General features: G+C 35.3%; 1 protein-coding gene across 2 annotated transcripts in view; it reads left to right on the forward strand.

Moving 5' to 3' along the window:
* LOC136038080 (collagen alpha-1(I) chain-like) overlaps positions 1-21,975 on the forward strand; it is a 117,894-nt gene that overhangs the window by 32,439 nt on the left and 63,480 nt on the right. For both annotated transcript variants that reach the window (XM_065721078.1, XM_065721079.1), the window contains 4 exons: positions 5,238-5,285; positions 13,473-13,704; positions 18,138-18,262; positions 20,125-20,331. In XM_065721078.1, the coding sequence (XP_065577150.1) occupies positions 5,238-5,285; positions 13,473-13,704; positions 18,138-18,262; positions 20,125-20,331 (612 nt within the window). The remainder of the gene's footprint in view (positions 1-5,237; positions 5,286-13,472; positions 13,705-18,137; positions 18,263-20,124; positions 20,332-21,975) is intronic.

A 21,975-nucleotide genomic window follows, 5' to 3' on the forward strand; every position in this document is an offset into this window, starting at 1 on the left:
CTATTTTCCAAAGTAAGGCAAATTTTCTCAGGCTCTTAACTTTTGATGACAAAGACTAAATTAATTGAAGCTTATATATTTAGAATCAGCGTGAAAATTCGATTCTTTTGATGTATCTTTTAGCATCAAAATTCCGTTTTTTAGAGTTTCGTTAGACTCTCGTTTAGAATTAGAACCAGTTGTTTACCCAGAGAATTCAGACATCCAAGGTATCCAATATGCAGCAAATATCTGCTTGATCTTAAATATACATTCAATACACATCTAAATATACATACATCCAAATATACATGTACATTGAAATATTTTCCTAGCAAAGTCGCTTTAGAAAGAACGACATATGTTAACAGAGCCAGAGGTAGCACCTAGAACACTAGATGACAGAGACTGCTTTAAGTTAAGTACTGTCGAGGCGTAAAAGAGAATAAAAGAGCTGCTGATGATTATGAAAGAGACGTTAAATTTCAGCTAAATTAAGATACATCAATATTATGGAAAGAGCTTAAATTGTGATAATTTTCACATAAAACCTGACAACAGCTAATTAATTAATAAAAAAAAGTTGGTATCAAGTGTGGACATGGAAATAAAGTACAATCCATATGACAAGATTTAAATTTAATATGTGTCTACTCATAGGCAACAATTAAGGGCTTCTTGTTTGTCAAACAGTTCGTGGTAACAAACTGTAGTAAGGAGCCACCCGGCTCAATAGTAACCAAAACTCTAAAAACTGGAATTTTGGTACCAATAGCTGCATCAAAAGAATCGCATTTTAATGCTGATTTTAAATATATTAAGTTTCATCAAGTTTAATTTTACCCATCAAAAGTTACGAGCTTGAGAAAATTTGCGTTATTTTAGAAAATAGGGGGAAACACACCCTAAAAGTCAAAGAATCTTAACGAAAATCACAACATCATATTCAGCGTATCAGAGAACCCTACTGTAGAAGTTTCAAGCTCCTGTCTACAAAAATGTGGAATTTTATATTTTTTGCCAGAAGGCAGATCACGGATGCGTGTTTATTTGTTTATTTGTTTGTTTTTTTTTTGTTTTTTTTTTCAGGGGTGATCGTATCAACCCAGTTGTCCTAGAATGTTGCGAGAGGGCTCATTCTAACGGAAATGAAAAGTTCTAGTACCCTTTTTAAGTGACCAAAAAAATTGGAGGGCACTAGTTCCCTAGGTTCCCTCTCACGCTAATTATTTTCCCAAAGTCAACGGATCAAAATTTTGAGATAGTCATTTTATTCAGCGTAGTCGAAAAACCTTATAACTATGTCTTTGGGGACAACTTACTCCACCACAGTCCCCATGGGAGGGGTTACAAGTTCAAAACTTTGACCAGTGCTTACATATAGTAATGGTTATTGGGAAGTGTACAGGCGTTTTCAGGAGGATTTTTTGGTTGGGGGCAGGGGTTGAGAAGAGGGTGATATGCTGTTCAGGGGTCATTCTTAATGAATTGGGACAAAATTTAAGATTTAGTGTAAAGAGCGAGGTACTGACGAGGGGGCGAACCCTTTCATATATGTAATAAAAACATGAGAATACAAAAGTTCTTTACGTAAACTAATTTATAAGTTACGTATATCTTTTACTTATAAAAAGATTCGTAAAAAATTAAAAGTTCTAGTTTCCTTTTTAATTAACCGAAAATCGGAAGGCAACTAGGCTTCCTCCCCCGCTCTTTTTTTCTCAAAATCATTCGATCAAAATTATGAGAAAGCTATTTAGCCAAAAAAAATAAATATACAAATTTCGTTTTAATTATTCCTCTGCGGAGAGCCAAAGTCAAAACATGCATTGATTCAAAAACATTCAGAAATTAAATAAAAAAAACAAGTTTTTTAAATGAAAGTAAGGAGTGACATTAAAACTTAAAACGAACAGAAATTCCTCCGTATATGAAAGGGGCTTTCCCTTCTCAACGCCCCGCTCTTTACGCTAAAGTTTTTTACTGTTTTAAAATGTAGACTTAAGAGAAAGAGTCAAACTTTAGCGTAAAGAGCGGAGCGTTGAGAAGGAAAAGCCTTTCCTTTTTTCTTCAATGTACTCCATCACTTCATTATTTTGTATGATGGGACATAAATAAATACATACATACATACATACAAATTTCTATTAAATTTTGTCTTTAATTAAAATTTGTATTTAATAGTCTTTTGAGGGAAATGGTACAATTAAGCCTTCAGAAAAGTAAAAACACAGGTACAGAGAGGGAGACAAGCAAACACCTGCTTTGGAACATAAGCACAGAGAGGGATAGAGAGAGAAAAAAACACAGAGTCAGACGCACAAACACAAAAAAACACACACACAGGCAAACATCCATCTCAGACACACAAGCACAGAGAGAGAGAAAGACAAGTAAACAGACACACAGGCACAGAGAGGGAGAGAGAGAGAGAGAGAGAGAGAGAAAGATAGATAGAGAGAGAGACAAAAACATGTAGAAACACACAGATTCAGATACACAAACATACAAAGACAGGCACAGAAGATAAGCAAACATCCGCTCAGACACACATACACAGAGAGAGAAGCAAACAGCCGCTCAGACACACAGGCACAGAAAAAGAGACAAAACACATGCAAACACATAGAGCCAGGCAAACAAATACACAAAGACCTACATTTTCACCTAGTTGGTAAATTCCGAGTCTTTTAGTTACCGACTGGAAAACACTTACGAGTACAACAATCTGAGGTAGTTGATAAGTTCTGTTTGTTTTAAATACCAACTGGATATAAAAAATTAATAAAAGCACTTTTGAACACAATAAACTCAGCTAGTTGATATATTCCAAGTGTTTTAGTTGCTGATTGAATAGCAAAAATTTAATGAAACCAATGAGTAAAATTAACTCAGCTAGTCCATAAATGCTGTGTATTTTATGTGCAGGCTGACTACCAAAAATTTAATAAAACCACTTTTGAATACAACAAACTCAGATAGTGGGAAAACTCCGATTTTAGTTGTAGCACGTGTGGTGGAAACCCTGAAAGATCTATGGAATTTAAAAATTCAGATGGATAATTAACCGCTTCATTTGGTTCCAAAACTGTGTCGACTGACTTGTAAAGGACTGCCTGGTCTCGAATCTTGGTCAAAACAATATTGTTGATTTCGTGGACGTCTATATTTTTGGGTGCGAGAATCGCTCTTTCACTTAGCCATTTATTATTTTTATAATTTTTTAGAATATTCGGAAATACTTTTTCAATCAATTCATTTTTGGACGTCACTAAATTACAGAAATCAGCAGGTAGTTGTATACGTCCTGAAATTGAGTGTACTGGGAGCTTTCCGTTTCCACTTGCCAGCAATTGATCTGAAAATGTTTGACCAGAGCAATTGATCTGAAAATGTTTGACCAGAGTCATCGTTTTGCAATCGGACACGTATATTTGTAGTTAATTTTAATATTTTTACGTGTGCCCATAAATTAGAATTTTTCAGGCAAGCATTCATTTTGTCTGCAGGAGTTGATCTAGGTATTATAGGTAATTTTTGCCTGAAATCTCCCGCAAGCAATATTAATGTGCTGCCAAAGGGTTTCGACTTCCCTCTCAAATCTTTCAAGCATTGATCCAGAGCCTCGAGCGATTTTTTGTGTGCCATTGTTCACTCATCCCAAATAATAAGTTTGCATTGCTGCAATACTTTACCCATCCCAGATGATTTGGAAATATTGCACGTGGGAGTTTCTGTAGAATACAAATTCAGAGGCAATTTCAAAGCGGAATGAGCAGTTCTTCCACCAGGCAGCAATGTTGCGGCTATTCTGGACGACGCAATTGCCAACGCTATATCATTTTTTGATCGAATTGATGCCAGAATCAGTTTTATCACAAACGTTTTACCAGTACCTCCTGGCGCATCCAAAACGAAAATTTCTCCAACATTGTTATCGACACAATGCATTATCGTATCATAAATGTCTTTTTGTTCCGACGTTAACTTGGAAATGTTATTTTGTACATACGACAATAGATCACTCGTACTGTAACTTTGTTCACGATCCAATTCTACACATGTCGAAACAGCAATTTTACAATTAGAAATTTCTCTTTCAACGGTCTTCTTACAATTAAAAATTTGTCTTTGAACGATATTCTTAAATACCTGTGTCCTGGTCGTCATTTATATTTCCTGTGTCCCGGTCGTCATTTGTGTCCCGGTATCCCAGTCTGTAATTTCTCTTTGAGTGTCCCGGTCGATATTTATATTCCCTCTGTCCCGGTCGTCATTTGTGTCCCGGTCTGTAATTTCTCTTTGAGTGTTTTTTCTTTTTAGTATTTTTTAGTTTTTTACATTTTTTCTTTTTTCAGTTTTCTTTTTCTTCTTTATTTTTCAGCTTCACTATGAAATACATATCGCCGAACCTTTGTTTTTTTAACTAAAATCTGGTAGGCATTGATGACCTTATCCAAGTCAAAATCCCAAACCCAATCATCATCGCTTTCATTTTCAGTTTTGATATGTTTTGACTCTCGCTGTCCAGGTGGATCTTCATCTAACTGCGCGGTTTTGCGTTCTTTAGCCTCAAGCCTGTTTCCTTGCTGTTCTTTTGATTCCTCGGCACGCTTTCTTTTCTGACTTTCTCTATCAGCAGCAAGTTTTTTGGCATAGACTCTTTGAGCATCTTCATCGGCTTTTGCCATTGTCAATTCATCAGTCATTTTAAACTTAAACATTAATAGATTTCTACGTGAACATATATGTCTTAAATATCTTTAATAACGTCACCGTCATAGCAAAAATGACGACAACTAACTTCATGACGTCAGTCGACATAGAAACATGACGTCACCTGACACACAGACAGACAACTTATTTATATATATAGATATATATATATATATTGCTTAGTTAAGTCATACTTCATTATGAAACAAACTTAAGTAACTAGCTTAGCTATTGAAAAACTCCAGTTTTCATTTTGCTTCGCTTTCAAATGCTATTATTTGGTACTTGAACTGAAAAATTGCAAACGAAACCTCAGTTTCCAATGAAAATACAATTAGGCAACAACAAAAAAATACATGTTAAGTTCATTGTAGTGAGAAAATATCACTACGGTGAAAAATATGTAATTGAAACTCTCTGTAGGTGCAACATACCTTTACTACGCCCCCTTCTTTGCCTGAATATCTTTCTACTCCATTCTATTTTCTCTTACTGTGTCTTTATCCCTCTTACCCGTTCTAAAGTTTCTTTTTTGCTTCTAGGCTCGCGGTGTGTACCGAAGTGAAATGACAAGTATCCCTGGAGAAAGAGTAAGTTATGGTTTATTGTTTAAATTGCTATTACTAGTTCCAAAAGATAAAATTTGATGAACTTCTATTGTTTAAAAAGAACCAATTAGTGAGAATTCTCTTTATTGCTGTTTATATAATGGCAGTTAAGTTAAAGTCATAACGGTGTAAAATTTTATCAGCATTAATTATAAGATGAATATCAATGTCGAGGAATATTTTATAATAATTGAATAATTTTACCTGTATAAAAATGAAATTATTAAAAAAGAATAATAACAATCAATATATGAACATTCAATAAAAACTAATTTAACTTTGCTATTGATTTTATTATTAATGTTATTTTCCTTATTCTATGATTTCGCTAATTATACACATTGTTTTAAAATTAAGCCTTAATATTTTTGGTCCTACTATGGAGTTTCTTCACACTATTGAGGAGAATAAGATTCAATCTACTTTCTTCTGCTTTTGTAAATATTTTCTCCAGTTGTCGCTTTGGACTTGTAGCTGGTACATTTATAAGATATGGTGTTTTTGATACTTTCTGAAAATGGACTAGCTTGGGCACAGATTCTGTATGTGCCACGAAAATATTGTCGACTTCCCGCTAAATATATGTATTTTGATATGTAAATTGTATTAAATATGTAGATTGAGTATGTTGTCTAGGCAATTAAGATGTTACGAGTTTCTCTGTGAGTCTTTTGAGTTTTCGTTAGTGCTTTTATTTTTAAATATTCCTTATTACTGTTATTATTATTATCATTATTTTTTATTATTATAACTAGTATAAATATTATTAGCATTATTATTGTTGTTATTATTGTTATTACTTTTATTGTTGCTTTTACCATTATTACTGTTATCATTATCATTATTTCTATCAAACAGTTCGTGGTAAAGAACTGTAGTAAGGAGCGACCCGGTTCAATAGTAACCAAAACTCTAAAAAATTGAATTTTGATATCAATAGCTACATCAAAAGAATCGCATTTTAATGCTGATTTTAAATATATAAGTTTCATCAAGTTTAGTCTTACCCATCAAAAGTTACGAGCCTGAGAAAATTTGCCTTATTTAGGAAAATAGGGGGAAACACCCCCTAAAAGTCCTAGGATCTTAACAAAAATGACACCATCAGATTCAGCGTATCAGAGAACCCTACTGTAGAAGTTTCAAGCTCCTATCTACAAAAATGTGGAATTTTGTATTTTTTGCCAAAAGACAAATCACGGGTGCGTGTTTATATGTTTTGTTTTTTTTCCCAGGGGTCATCGTATCGACCAAGTGGTCCTAGAATATCGCAAGAGGGCTCATTCTCACGGAAATGAAAAGTTCTAGTGCCCTTTTTAAGTGACCAAAAAAATTGGAGGGCATCTAGGCCCCCTCCCACGCTCATTTTTTTCCCAAAGTCAAAGGATCAAAATTTTGAGATAGCCATTTTGTTCAACATAGTCGAAAATCATAAGAATTATGTCTTTGGGGATAACTTACTCCCCCACAATCCCTGGGGGAGGGGCTGCAAGTTACAAACTTTGACCAATGTTTACATATAGTAATGGTTACTGGGAAGTGTACAGACGTTTTCAGGGGGATTTTATTTTGTTTGGGGGTGGGGCTGAGGAGAGGGGGCTATGTTGGAGGATCTTTCCTTGGAGAAATCTGTCATGGAGGAAGAAAAATTCAATGACAAGGGCGCAGGATTCTCTAGCATTACTATAAGAAAACAATGAAAAATAAACATGAAAACGTTTTTTCAAATGAAAGGAAGAAGTAGCATTGAAACTTAAAACGAACAGAGATTATTACGCATATGAGGGGTTTTAAAAATACTTTAGCATAAAGAGCGAGCTATTTAGGAGGAGATAAATACCTTGCTCTTTATGCTAAAGTATTTTTAGTAATTTCAACTATTTATTCTACGGCGTTTCTGATTCAGGGGTCATTCTTAAAGAATTGGGACAAAACTTACGATTTAGTGTTAAGAGCGAGGTATTAACGAGGGTACAGATCCCCTCGCATACATAATAAAAATATAAGGTTATGAAAGTTTGTTACGTAAGTTAATTCTTAAGTTACGTATATTTTTTACTAATAAAAACGTTCGTTAAAAATTAAAAGTTCTAGTTGCCTTTTTAAGTAACCGAAAAATTGGAGGGCAACTAGGCCTCCTTCTCCACTTCTTATTTCTCAAAATCGTCTGATCAAAACTAAGAGAAAGCCATTTAGCCAAAAAAAGAATTAATATACAAATTTCATTTTAATAATTTATGTGCGGAGAGCCAAAACCAAACATGCATTAATTCAAAAACGTTCAGAAATTAAATAAAAAAAAACTAATTTTTTTAGCTGAAAGTAAGGAGCGACATTAAAACTTAAAACGAACAGAAATTACTCCGCATATGAAATGAGTTGTCCCCTCCGCAATCCCTCGCTCTTTACGCTAAAGTTTGACTCTTTGCCACAATTCTACTTTTTAAAACAATTAAAAGCCTTAGCGTAAAGAGCGAGGGATTGCGGAGGGGACAACTCATTTCATATACGGAGTAATTTCTGTTCGTTTTAAGTTTTAATGTCGCTCCTTACTTTCAGCTAAAAAAATCAGTTTTTATGGCACTTGGTATTAACCAAGTGACATATAGCAGTCGCCAATTCTGTCGGTCTGTCGGTCTGTCTGTCGGTCTGTCTGTCGGTCTGTCTGTCGGTCTGTCTGTCGGTCCCGGTTTTGCTACTTTAGGCACTTCCAGGTAAGCTAGGACGATGAAATTTGGCAAGCGTATCAGGGACCGGACCAGATTAAATTAGAAATAGTCGTTTTCCCGATTTGACCATCTGGGGGGGAGTGGGGGCCCGGTTAATTCGCAAAAAATAGAAAAAATTAAGTATTTTTAACTTATCAGCGGGTATTTGGATATTAATGAAATTTAATGTTTGGAATGATATTGTGTCTTAGAGCTTTTATTTTAAATCGCGACCGGATCTGATGACATTGGGGGGAGTTGGAGGGAGAAAACCTAAAGTCCCGGTTCTGCTACTTTAGGCACTTCCAGGTAAGCTAGGACGATGAAATTTGGCAAGCGTATCAGGGACCGGACCAGATTAAATTAGAAATAGTCGTTTTCCCGATTTGACCATCTGGGGGGGGGAGTAGGGGCCGGTTAATTCGGAAAAATAGAAAAAATGAAGTATTTTTAACTTATGAGCGGGTGATTGGATCTTAATGAAATTTGATGTTTGGAATGATATTGTGTCTCAGAGCTCTTATTTTAAATCCCGACTGGGTCTGATGACATTGGGGGGAGTTGGAGGGGGGAAACCTAAAATCTTGGAAAACACTTAGAGTAGAGGGATCGGGATGAAACTTGATGGGAAAAATAAGCGCAAGTCCTAGATACATGATTGACATGATCGGAACTTATTTGCTCTCTTAGGGGTAGTTGGGGGGGGGGAGTAAGTCTTAAAAATTAGAAAAATGAGGTATTTTCAACTTACGAACGGGTGATCGGATCTCAATGAAATTTGATGTTTAGAAGGATATCGTGTCTTAGAGCTCTTATTTTAAATCCCGACCGGATCTGGTGATGGGGGCGGTGAGTTGGGAGGGGGAAACCTAAAACTTGGAAAACACTTAGAGTGGAGGATCGGGATGAAACATGGTGGGAAAAATAAACACAAGTCCTAGATAGATGATTGACATAAACGGAACGGATCCGCTCTGTTTTGGGTAGGTGGGGGGGGGGGGGGTTAATCCTGAAAAATTAGAAAAAATGAGGTATTTTTAATTTACGAACAGGTGATTGGATCTCCATGAAATTTGATTTTTAGAAGGATATCGTGGCTCAAAGCTCTTATTTTAAATCCTGACCGGATCTGGTGACATTGGGGGAAGTTTGGGGTGGGGAGACCTAAAATGATGGGAAACGCTTAGATTTAAAATTGAGGTATTTGTAACTTACGAAAGGGTAACCAGATCTTAATTAAATTTGATATTTAGAAGGATCTTGTGCTATAAAGTTCTAATTTCAAATTCCGACCAGATCCTGTGACATTCGGGGGAGTTGGAAGGGCGGATCCGGTCTCTTTGGGGGAGTGGGGGCGAGGGTTAATTCTGAAAGATTATAAAAATTAGGTATTTTTAACTTACGATTTAAGAAGGAAACATGTTTGAGAAGGAAGCATGATAAGAAAACAATTTACAATATGCATAACAATTGTAGCAAACAGATTTTGCATGGAACCCTATAGTAAAGGGAAAATATTTTTACACTGTGACAGTCATCAATGATGATTTCACATTCATGAACTTAGCTATTGACTTTTAATTAGTTCCCAGTCCTTTGGGCACAGACAACGATGCGCAATTTAAATACGTATTTAAAACGTTTTCCATGAATTTGATGAGAAGAAACGGAAGTCATTCAAGAATCTATGTCAAAAGATAAGCATAAAATTGTAACTGAAGTGTATGAAAAAATTCCTACCTATAAAGAACGGTGTCGATAATACGAAAGGGTAAGGTAATAATTTTTGATGTTATTCTAAAGTCTGGTGTTGAATATTTTGATAGCCTTGCAGACTAAAAGGACTGCAGGTACATACACAGGCTCTTGGTTTGTTTTTTAGAGGGGGGGGGATTAACTTAAAAATCATCGAAAATTGGTCAATTGAAAATTGAGGTATTTGTAACTTACGAAAGGGTGACCAGATCTTAATGAAATTTGATATTTAGAAGGATCTTGTGCTATAAAGTTTAACTTTAGGTTCTGACCTTCTCACAAGTGCCAAATGAGCTCTTGGCTCTTGGCTCTTCCGACCTCGTACCATATGAGCTCTCGGCTCTTCCGACCTCGTCCAAATGAGCTCTTGGCTCTTCCGACCTCGTACCATATGAGCTCTCGGCTCTTCCGACCTCGTCACAAGTGCCATATGAGCTCTTAGCTCTTGTTTTTTATTTAATTACTCTTAAAGACGCACCACTGACTATATCTAAATTCCTGTTGAACAGTTTTTAAACTGTCAATTTAATGGAATAAATACAAATTTACGTTTTGTTTCGAAATTTTTTACTGTGGCAAAACCAATGACTGCTATCTTGAGCAAATGTTCATCGCTTTTTACTATTTAGAAAGTACCTTTTGATGAAATGTGAATAAATAACATGAATTTAACGCCATAATGGAGCTCACTGTACAAAAATACCCTGATCAGATAAAAAAAAAAGTCCAAACTGAGTACAGAATGTCAATCAAAGACGTAAAAATCGAGAGAACAAGAAACAACAACAAAAAATTAACTTCACGCAATAAATAAACTGAGTTAACTCAAAAAAAAAATCAGAGAAAGCAGTTTTCTATTCCTGAATTGAATACTTGCTTAATGAAAAATTTGTGTTCTTACAGATCATAATCAAGATTCTAATCACAGTTTTCTAATCAAGCTCCATGTTATGTTGCCTTTGGGGTATAAAATGACTTATTGCTAAAGAATGGAAGCGTGAAAAATCGGGTCTGTTATGTTTTCTTTTTAAGAAAAACCTGTCATCGGTCTCAATTGTTGTCTTAGCGTAATTTTCTCAAGTCATTCAAAAAGTGAAGTTCGAATGAGATGTTTTGAGGAAGAATTACAATCCAAAGAAGTCTAAAATTTGAGACTGGACAAATTTGCCATACGGGGTAAAAATCTATTAACAAGCAAATAACTGAAATAAAACAATCATTTTACTACGTCTCCTAAAAAGCAACCCTTGTTCGTGGAGGAGGTAAAAGAAACAACACCACTGAGGTAAGAACAGAAAAAAAACTATTCCTCCGACACTACCAACTTCACCACAATAATCAACAAATACATAAAAATAAACATCAGCGTTTACGCAGTCGGAATTATTTTTAAACTTGGGTGAAGACTGACCAGGACCCCCCCCCCTAAAACCTTACTGATCGATTTTGTAAAATTCGTATTTTAATAGATTGAAAAGTAGATAATCAAATACTTGAACACAAGGCCGTATCCAAGATTTTTGCTCGGGGATGGGTAATTTTTTCTAGGGAGTTCTACGAAAAAAACTTTAAGAAACGCATAAAAATTTACTTATATGCATTTTTTACGTTTTTATGAGTCAGATAAAAATTTCTGGTGGAGGAGGGGTCAAACACCATGACCACCTCCTAGTTACGGGGAAACAGTAAAAATAAATCTTTTTTGAAAATGGCAAGCTTTGAATTGTATGGATACGGCTTCATTCAAACTAGAGCTGTGGGTCTCTTTGATTTTCGCCAAGATTTTGGAAGTTTCTGTCCTGAGCTAGGGATACAAACGTGTCTGGCAACTAAATGTATTGTGGTTCAAATTTGTCTATCGCACGGCCTTTGTCTTGGAGGGTGGTAATTCTTAGGGGTAAGTTGAATAAAAAACGGGTTTAATTTCTATAAATCAGTGAACAAAAATAAAATACATAAACTACATTTAATTTTTATTATTTTTTAATTTTTTATTTTGATTTTATTTATCTTTTATTTATTTTTTTTTTTTTTTTTTTTTAGTTAAAGTGTAGTTTATATATTTTATTTTTGTTCACTGCTTTATAGAAATTAAACCCGTTTTTTCTTCAATCAATTTTTCGTAGTTTAAGTGTCTTGTTTTTTTCTGTAATTAGAGTGTTTTTGTCTTTACGACAAGCTTCAATCATAATTCGTAACTATATTATAAAGGCTTTCTATTGATTCTTTCTGCCCGTTCTTTCTTAACAAAGATTCTTTCTACCCCTTCTACTGAAAGAAAAATAATGTTTATTGTTTCTCAGCAATCTTAGAGCCAAACATACCTTTAGGGAGAGCTGGGTAAGCCAAGTACTAGTATTTATGTTAATGATTACTCGTCAATTGATTTAAGTGATTTAAATCAGATTTATTTGAGTGAAGAAACTAATCAGTATTTACAAACAAGGGAAATAAAAGAGGAACCTGATTTTTTACGGTATATTATTTGGTAAATGAATAAGACACAAAGGAGGAAAACATCAAGCTAAAATACAGGCCTACAAACTGAAAGACATAAGCGTTAAACTATTTTCTCTAATAGAATCGGATATAAAGAAAAGAAGGGCAACAGTGAATAGTAGCAGCAGTGAAAAAAAAAAGTATCTACCAATCAAAAGGACTTTAGCGGTGATCTAATCAATTGCCATATCCAAAAATATGATAGTCCAAGTTTCCCCTCAGATACAGAGCCATGGATCCATTAATTTAGACGTCAGAAAGCATGGATTTTACCAGCTCATCATACCGGAAGCCAAAGTTTAATTTTTAAAATCATCTGTTTTAAAATCATCTGTTGTTTTTTTTTTTAATTTCACTATCTTCTACTACTCTGCCTACAAGCAAGATGTTTAAGAGCAGGGCGGGAGACATTTTTTTATTCAACTTCTGGCTTACTAAAATTTATAATATCTCAGAATCTATTCAATCAACAAACCTATTTGAGGACCTCAACTTTATTACGGTTTAAAGACTTTACATTTCTCTACAAGACGGTGTTTCTTTCATTTCTGCCACAATTGTTTTTTATGTCCATCCATTTTTTATTTGACTGAATTCACTGTTAGACCTTGCCGTTGCTTTAAACGGGCTTGCTTAATCTTAATCAATCCCTGTTTAAGAAAAAGCTATAGAAAAGAAAACAGTCGACTTGGAAGACCAATAAAAGATGGGTGAACAAATTACAAGGTAAATTTGCATATTTATTGATCAAATTACCCACTGGTGGAAGTACCCAAGACTCATTCCTTGAAATTGACTTTGCTCAGTACTGTACATTGATGCTGCTTATTCTATGAAAGCCACTGTTGCCTTATTTCAGCAAAGACTACATGGACTAAAACAAATTCACTAGTGAAGACTAGCAGCGTATTGGACATGTCTGGTGCCTTGAATTATGTCAAAATGGCGAGACATAAATAACGCGAAGCAAACTAAAGCGTTTATTAAAACAGGTACACCAAATGTCCCACAATGGATGTAAATTTGCTCTGCTCATTCACACTAATACTACCTCTGCTTTACCTACGAGCAAAGGAATTTGATTAATGCTGCCCCTACTGTATTCTCCTTTGAACTTACTGCCCCTGTTTTGGTTTTAGTTAAGTTTCTCAAAATTTTTATCATATCTGAGCAGTCATTCAATCTGATTTAATTATTGCATTTTCAGGGCCCCATAGGTGAAGCCGGTGCAATAGGTCGGCAAGGTGAAATAGGCAGTCCAGGTGTCCCAGGTACCCCAGGCACTCCTGGAATGCCGGGTCCTCCAGGTCCCCCGCCAGACGTTGGACCTCTCATTGCTCAGCTTCAACAGTCTCAGGGAGGTGAAAAAGGTCCAGCGCCCGATTCATTTTCGTTTCTTCAAGCTCAAGTAGGTCCAGTTGGACCAAGAGGCTCCCCAGGTAACTAACTTTCTACTAAAGAATGACCTCCTTAAAATATAATTCTTTTTCCCCCCTAATAAAATTAAAGAACAACTCCAATTCTGGTGAAAAGTAGCACACGCCTTAAGACAAATACAAATAAATCAACAAAAGAGAATGTGAATCTAACAGAAAGAATGACTCTTGAAATTGATTTATAAAAAGGTAATCATAGAGTGGAAAAAGTGAGACAAAATAAAAGCCAAAAATATCAAGGTTTAAAGGTCGTTATGTCTGTAAAAAATAAGATAACTCTGCAAGAAATTTAATCAAAAGAGTAAAAATTATTCAGTAATCAGTAAATCAAATTATTAAGTTTAAATTAAATTAAATTCAAATTAAATCAGTAAGGTTTTGCTATCAATTTTGAAACATTGTTAAAGAAAAGTATCTAGGCCATAACTAACACAGGGAGAGAACGGGTGTCCCCGCCCCTTCTTGAACACCCCTATTTTAAAGAATATTCTATTATTTCATATAAATTTTACACATTTCACTGTTTGTATGTACTGTTTGTAACTTGTATGTATTTCTCGCCTGCCCTCTAAAAGGCTCCCATTAACGTACCTGAACTGGATTGATTTTCTTAGGCTTGTTCGAAAAATTATCTGACCTTTGAATCATCCAGAACAAACTTACAAATGGGAAATGATGGAGAAAATACGTATTTTTAAAACAAATACGTGTAATAAAATAACATATTTCTTTATATTGACCACTAGAGGTTTACTGACCATTTTGGCCTTACTATTATTATATTTTTCTATTATTTTGTGGTGTATTTAGTCATTTACCTAGAATTTTAAGTTTTTTATGGCACTTGGTATTAACCAATTCGGAAAAAATAGAAAAAATAAGTATTTGTAACTTATGAATGGGTGATGGGATCTTAATGAAATTTGATGTTTGGAATGATATTGTGTCTCAGGGCTCTTATTCTAAATCCTGACCGGATCTGATGACATTGGGGGGAGTTGGAGGGGGGGAAACCTAAAATCTTGGAAAACACTTAGAGTGGAGGGATCGGGATGAAACTTGATGGGAAAAATAATCACAAGTCCCAGATACATGATTGACAGAATCGGAATGGATCCGCTATCTTTGGGGTAGTTGGGGGGGGGGGGTAATTCTGAAAAACTAGAAAAAATGAGGTATTTTTAACTTACGAACGGGTGATCAGATCTCAATGAAATTTTATGTTTAGAAGGATATCGTGTCTTAGAGCTCTTATTTTAAATCCCGACCGGATCTGGTGATATTGGAGGGGGGGGGGGAGTTGGGAGGGGGAAACCTAAAACTTGGAAAACACTTAGAGTGGAGGGGTCGGGATGAAACTTGGTAGGAAAAATAAACACAAGTGCTAGATATATGATTGACATAAACGGAACGGATCTGCTCTCTTTGGGATAGTTGGGGGGGGGGGGGTTATTTCTGAAAAATTAGAAAAAATGAGGTATTTTTAACTTACGAACAGGTGATCGGATCTCAATGAAATTTGATATTTAGAAGGATATCGTGGCTCAGAGCTCTTATTTTAAACCCGACCAGATCAGGTGACATTGGGGGGGGGGAGTTGGGAGGGAGAAACCTAAAACTTGAAAAACACTTAGAGCGGAGGGATCGGGATGAAACTTGGTGGAAAAAATAATCACGAGTCCTAGATACATGATTGACATAACCGGAACGGATCCGCTCTCTTTAGGGTAGTTGGGGGAGGGGTTAATTCTGAAAAATTAGAAAAAATGAGGTATTTTTAACTTACGAACGGGTTATCGGATCTCAATGAAATTTGATATTTAGAAGGATATCGTGTCTCAAAGCTCTTATTTTAAATCCTGACTGGATCTGGTGACGTTGGGGGAAGTTTGGGGTTGGGGAACCTAAAATCATGGAAAACGCTTAGATTGGAGGGATCGGGATGAAACTTGGTGGGAAAAATAAGCAGAAGTCTTACATACGTGATTTACATAATTGAAACGGATCTGATCTATTGGGGGGGGGGGGGTAATTCTGAAAAATAAGAAAAAATGACGTATTTTTAACTTACGAAGGAGTGATCAGATCTTCATGAAACTTCATATTTAGAAGGACCTCGTAACTCAGATCTCTTATTTTAAATCTCAACCGGATCAAGCGTAATTGGGGGGGGGGGACTGGAAATCTTAGAAAATACTTAAAGCGGTGAGATCAGGATGAAACTGGATGGGAAGAATAAAAACCTGTTTATGATGCGTGACTGACATAACCGGACCGGATCTGCTCTCTTTGGTGGAATTGGAGGGGGGGGGGGTAATTTTGAAAATGGAGGTATTTGTAACTTACGAAAGGGTGACCAGATATTAATGAAATTTGATATTTAGAAGGATCTTGTGCTTTAAAGTTCTTATTTTAAATTCCGACCAGATCCTGTGACGTTGGGGGGAGTTGGAGGGGGAAACTGTAATTCTTGGAAAACGTGAAAATTGGGGTATTTTTATGTTACGAATAGATGATCGGATCTTAATGAAATTTGATTTTTAGAAAGAATTCATGTCTCAGAGCTCTTATTTCAAATCCCGACCAGATCATTTGATATTTGGGGGAGTTGGAGGGGGAAATCTTGGAAAAACACTTGGAGTGTAGGAATCGGGATGAAGCTTGGTGGATAGAATAAACAAATGTCCTTGATACGTGATTGACAGAATCGTACTGGATTCGCTCTCTTTGGGGGATTTGGGGGGGAGGGGTTCAGTGATTTGGCGAGTTTGGTGCTTCTGGACGTGCTAGGACGATAAAAATTGATAGGCGTGTCAGGGAGCTGCACAATTTGACTTGATAAAGTCGTTTTCCCAGATTCGACCATCTGAGGGGCTAAAGGGAGAGGAAAAATTAGAAAAAATTAGGTATTTATAACTTACGAGTGGGTGATCGGATCTTAATGAATTTTGATATTTAGAAGGACATCGTGACTCAGAGCTCTTATTTTAAATCCTGACCGGCATTAAGCCTCTTATTTTCCTTTTTAAATCAATCTATTGATTCATAGAATTTTGTTAGAGCTCATACCATATGATCTCTTGGCTCTTAGCTCTTCTCGCCTCGTCACAAGTGCCATATGAGCTCTTAGCTCTTGTTTTACGTATGAAGGAAATTTGTGTTCCATTTAGCTATTTCCCATGGATTTTAGGGTTGTTTTTTTTTAAGTATGAAGCGAATTTGGCTTTCTCAGAGCTTATAATAGTCTTTTGGAGAAAAAGATACTGTTTCTTATCTATATTTTACACGTCTAGAAAAAGTACATTTTATTGCAACACGGTCTTTTCTTTTCTTGAAATCACTGTAGAGCTCTAGTTTTGAATTTATATATGCTAGTAGATTTATATATGCTAGTATGCTGTAGAGCTCATGATAGGAATTTATGTATGCTAGTAACATTTGGCAATGTCGTCCGAGGTTGGGGTGGGTGGATGTCATTAAGAAAGATTCAAAGAAAATGGGAACTTCCTGAGAGGGTGTAAAGAGGGAAGCTTTGGATAGATTGGGATTTAGGAGGAGTGTGCGTAGCTGTGTTGGCCTCAGGCGCTTGGGTGCTGCTGTGACTTGTTAGTAGTAGTAGTAGTAGTGACATGTTATGGATAATTGTAAATTTACTCATGAATAGTAAATTCGGAATTAAAATAATTTGAACAACTTCTGAAACAGCTTCTTTTATGCATACTGTCAGGTTTTTTTTTCTGAAATTGTGCAAACATTCCTAAGCTAATAACTTATATATCCAAAGAGATCATGTCAAAGATCTCTCGGATTTGATGGTACGATTCTCATCAATATGCCCTTCTTTTATTATAAAAATGTTCTATTAACTGTTTATGTGTAGATTAAAACAAAAACAATAAACAATTAAGCTCCTTTGATGTATATATTCTTTTGAACTTCTGTCTTTAAAGTTTTGATTACTATGGACAAAAGTCGCTCTTTACTAACCGTTCAAAACCGTTGGAAACAAAAACAAATTGTTAAATAAAAGTTGGAGTAGCCTACACGGGACTCTGAGCCTACTGTGAGAAGTACATTTTTTTTTCTTGTATATACCCTTCTGAGATCAAGTGGATGGTAATAAATCCTTTACGGGGTAAGGTATCTAGAAAGATATCTATAATTAAAGCGTTTCTAACTTTACTAAATTTTGTCTTATTAGTAAGTATTCGAGTTCTCTCCAAATAGTAATTCTTCCCAAAACCACATCTTTAAATTTACAAGTGCCACAAATGATTAAAATTACAAAAAATACTAATGTAATTTACTTGGATGCAAATGACTTCAATACAATATTCATTTGCATAATCAATTTTATTAACGTATATCTGTTGGTCTTGGGAAGAAATTGACGACAAAATTTCTATAGTAAATGCTAAGAATGTTTCTGTTATTAGGTCCTCCGGGTCCACCAGGTCCACAAGGCTTCCAAGGTGCAAGAGGAGAGTCCGGCGACCTAGGTCCAGTTGGTCCACCAGGTCCGTCTGGTGCTAGAGGACTTCCAGGTCTACCAGGTAAAGATGTAAGTAGTCTTATTTTGTTTTATGACCTTATTAACCAATTCTTCAGTTATGTCTATGCCACCCTTATTCAAACCAACAGTTTTTTTTTCTCTACGACAAAATTGAAGGCGAAGCATATAATTAAAAAACAGTTGAAATTTTCTTTGGAGAAAAACCTAATGCTCGATAGTTGACAAAGTTTAATTCAAAAATGAAATTAATTCACGTGATTTTAGGTGAGTTATTTCTCGTAAATTAAGTGGTAGTGAAAGTTTGAATACTTTAAAGGATTTATTTTATATGTCTAAAGAATAACTTGAGTCTATTTAAAATTCACTTAAAGTCTGGTGAATATTGAGACTGCGTCTCATTCTTTAAATGTGTTGTTGTTGTGACAGTTGTCACCACAGCCTAGATACCTATACAGTTATGAAAGCTCGATTTATTTTTGGGACACAGTGTGCGGTAGTGATGCTAGCGGCTGGAGACAGGAAACTGGTAGTCTAAATCTAAATGAGGCAGTCTGCATTTTCACCACGTATGCAACAAAACAAAATTGCGCTCCTGCCTATGGTGTTGTAGTACGATCTACGGGGTTGGAGTGCGGGCTTGGAGGAGGTGCCAAGTTCAGAGCTTTGTACCAAAAGCTTCGCATGGGCAAGATAGGAGTTTTCATAACTGTATTGGTATCTAAGCTGTGGTTGTCACAATAAGGTGGGAAAGCATCTAGTTTTGCCCCATAAGAGATTATGCTGAATGATCCAAAGACTATTTATCCGAAAGAGAGCAGATAAAAGACCTTATTGACTGGAAACAATTCTCTAAGAGCAAGTTGAACGTTTAAACCCATATAGAAAGCATATTTGGGCTAAGGCAACCGGCGTGAGCTAGCTCACCTTATCAGTCTTCTTTTTTTTCTCAGTTGGGATCAACTTAGATAGACCTAAATCAAATGAAAATGTAAGATAAAATTTAATTATATGGGGTGTGAGCTACCAAGCTAAAGCCAATAAATTAACAATGAGATTAGCCATCGGTCAGTAAGTGACTAGCCATCGGTCATTAGGATTGTAAGACTGTCATCAAGGTTGCCACCCCTAGTGATCTGTCACTATTTTTCGTGATTTTTTATATTGCCTAAACAAGAAAATCAATAAATCAGCTCATAAATCGCTAGATTATTGAAGAAAATCAGTAAATCCACCAAAAAATCACCAAAATGTAGCGATTTTTCTCAGGGCTGTCACTCTGGGTGTCAATGTTGAGCCGTAAAAAAATTACAACCCTTATTGTGAAATGTGCACATTGTACTTATGCTGGAGGGGTGGGGAGAGTTATTAATGGCAGCAGAGAAGTAGAGGAAAGCGTTGAAAAATGCTAGATCTAGACCTTGAGAGAACACAAGCCCGAAGGTCTTCCTTTTGAAGAAGACAATTAGAATAAATTATGCCGATTCTGGATCAAATTATTTGGATTATTTGATGAAATTTGGAAGGACCGGCCTCCAGATTAATTAAATGTTGAATTCGCTGACAGATGGAACGTACTGATTTGTTTCAAAACACCATCAATTGATTTTACCAATATTGGCATTCTGTGACTTCCAAATCTTCCAACTTTACTGGAATAGAACCGGGGAAGTCATCAAGCTCATTATTATGTATCAAAAGCGAATTGAATTTTCCGAAACATGTATAAGCGTAGGGCTTGTTTTAGTGAATTAGTGATTTAGTGAAAATGGCAAACATTGTTCCTGCTTTGAATTTGATCTAATTCAAAGCAGAATCGTGTAGCCAAAGAACTTGGTTGCTTATATGGCTATTTATTGGCTACCTGGCTGCTTATTTAAATTAGTTAATTGATGTCCCATTGCTAATTTTAGGGTGAATCAGGTGAAGACGGTCAGCCAGGTACAATTGGTGCTACAGGCCCACCAGGTCCCCGTGGTCTTCCTGGTATGCCAGGTTTGCCGGGTGTCAAAGGCCACAGAGGCTTCCCAGGATTAGATGGAACTAAAGGTGAACCAGGTCGTCCAGGTGACAAAGGATTACCCGGAATGCCTGGTCCAATTGGTCCAGTTGGTCCTATGGTAAGATATTTTTACAGTTTTAGTGCTTCAAAACTTAGGCCTTGATTTGAAGAGAGAAGAGTTAATTTACATATTAAAGAAATAATTATGATGATTATGTCAGGTTATATTGCTTCAAATAACTGGCTATTGCTAAGTTTGAAAATGTAAGTATTTTTCAGGTAATCTTGGTCTTTCGAATACAGCTGTAAAGAAGAAATTCAAAATATTATTTACTGCCTTACTACAAAATATTATTACTACTTTCGCAATAAAAAAAAACGTCTATTTTGTAAGTTCTGCCTTCTTTTCTACTATTTTGTCTAAGAATTGGACGTTCATGTCTGATGGTGTAGGTAAAGAACCTTTAATACAATTGAAAATATGTATTTTTCATCTACATTGTAAAAAAAAAAAAAATCGAGCCCAGAATTAGTAACACAGATAAATACGTAATTCAAATTTTTTCTGCTTTTAAAAAACGCCTGCTATATTTAAGAAAATATGTCGGTTGAAAAACTTGAACTGACATAAACAAGCATGTTTCTTGGTCATGTGCTACACGTGTTCTATATTTTGTGTTAAAGGTAATTTATGAGAAAAAACTGTTTTTTGTCGATATTTAATAAGTAAACTGCGTAAAATAGCCCATTACTTTAAAAGGACATAACGGTTTTAGTAGATAATGCCGAGATGTCAAATACCTTTGAATTACTTTGATAACACAACATTAGCCAATTTCTTAACTAGAAGAGAATCACCTGTGGTCCCGACTGCCCGAAGGACATCAGTTTTTTAAATTTTGATTTGTCTGGTGAAGTAAATTGATATATTTAGAAAAGATATACAGTATGTAAAGTTTTCCTTTATATTATAAAAAGTAGTCTTTTTTACTTGTCTGATAATTATAAAGGGTTAACCATCAAATAGCTATTAAAATATTTTTTACAGCCATTTTTTAAATGGGGTTAATAGTTTTTTTTTTATTTGAAATCTAGTTTTCTTGAGAGAAGAGATATATTGTTATTTTATTTAATATATTGTTTTCCATATCAGTACATATTTATTTTAAATATAAACATTTGGGTACTAATTAAACTAAAAAAGATGGCAAAACTAAATCTGTATCGTTCAAAAAACAAATAACCAAAATGGTAGCGCAAAAACTGAAATGAAGTGTGCAAAGAAAACTCTATTTTATTTAGCATTTTTAAACTAAAAGCCGGTTTCAAACATAGGAAACTGAAATATTTAAACTTGATTTATGGCAGATAAGTTCTGAGCCCAGACTGGCTAAGCATGACAATAAGACAAATTTAGGGAAACGAAAAATAGCAAGGGAAGTTCACATCAAATGAGAACAAGAACAAGGTCTAAACATTTTGGTAATGACGTCTCCTCAAGTGTTTCCAGTTCCAAATGAATACTAATATAGAATGAAGTTAAACAATTTTTGAAGATTTTCTTTTTATTGCTGAGTTCTTGGCTAAAACATTTACATTTTTTCCTTGCTTTCACCGACTGATAATTCCCTCAATTCTTTTTTGTTCTATATTTCCCTTATTGTTGAATATGTTAAATAAAGGTAACCGTCAAGTAAATACCTCTACATATACACTTTTGTATATAAGAGCTTTATTGTATATCAAGTTTTGTATAGTTGGC

This window comes from Artemia franciscana, chromosome 17, assembly GCF_032884065.1.
Source record: "Artemia franciscana chromosome 17, ASM3288406v1, whole genome shotgun sequence".
Lineage (NCBI taxonomy): Eukaryota > Metazoa > Arthropoda > Branchiopoda > Anostraca > Artemiidae > Artemia > Artemia franciscana.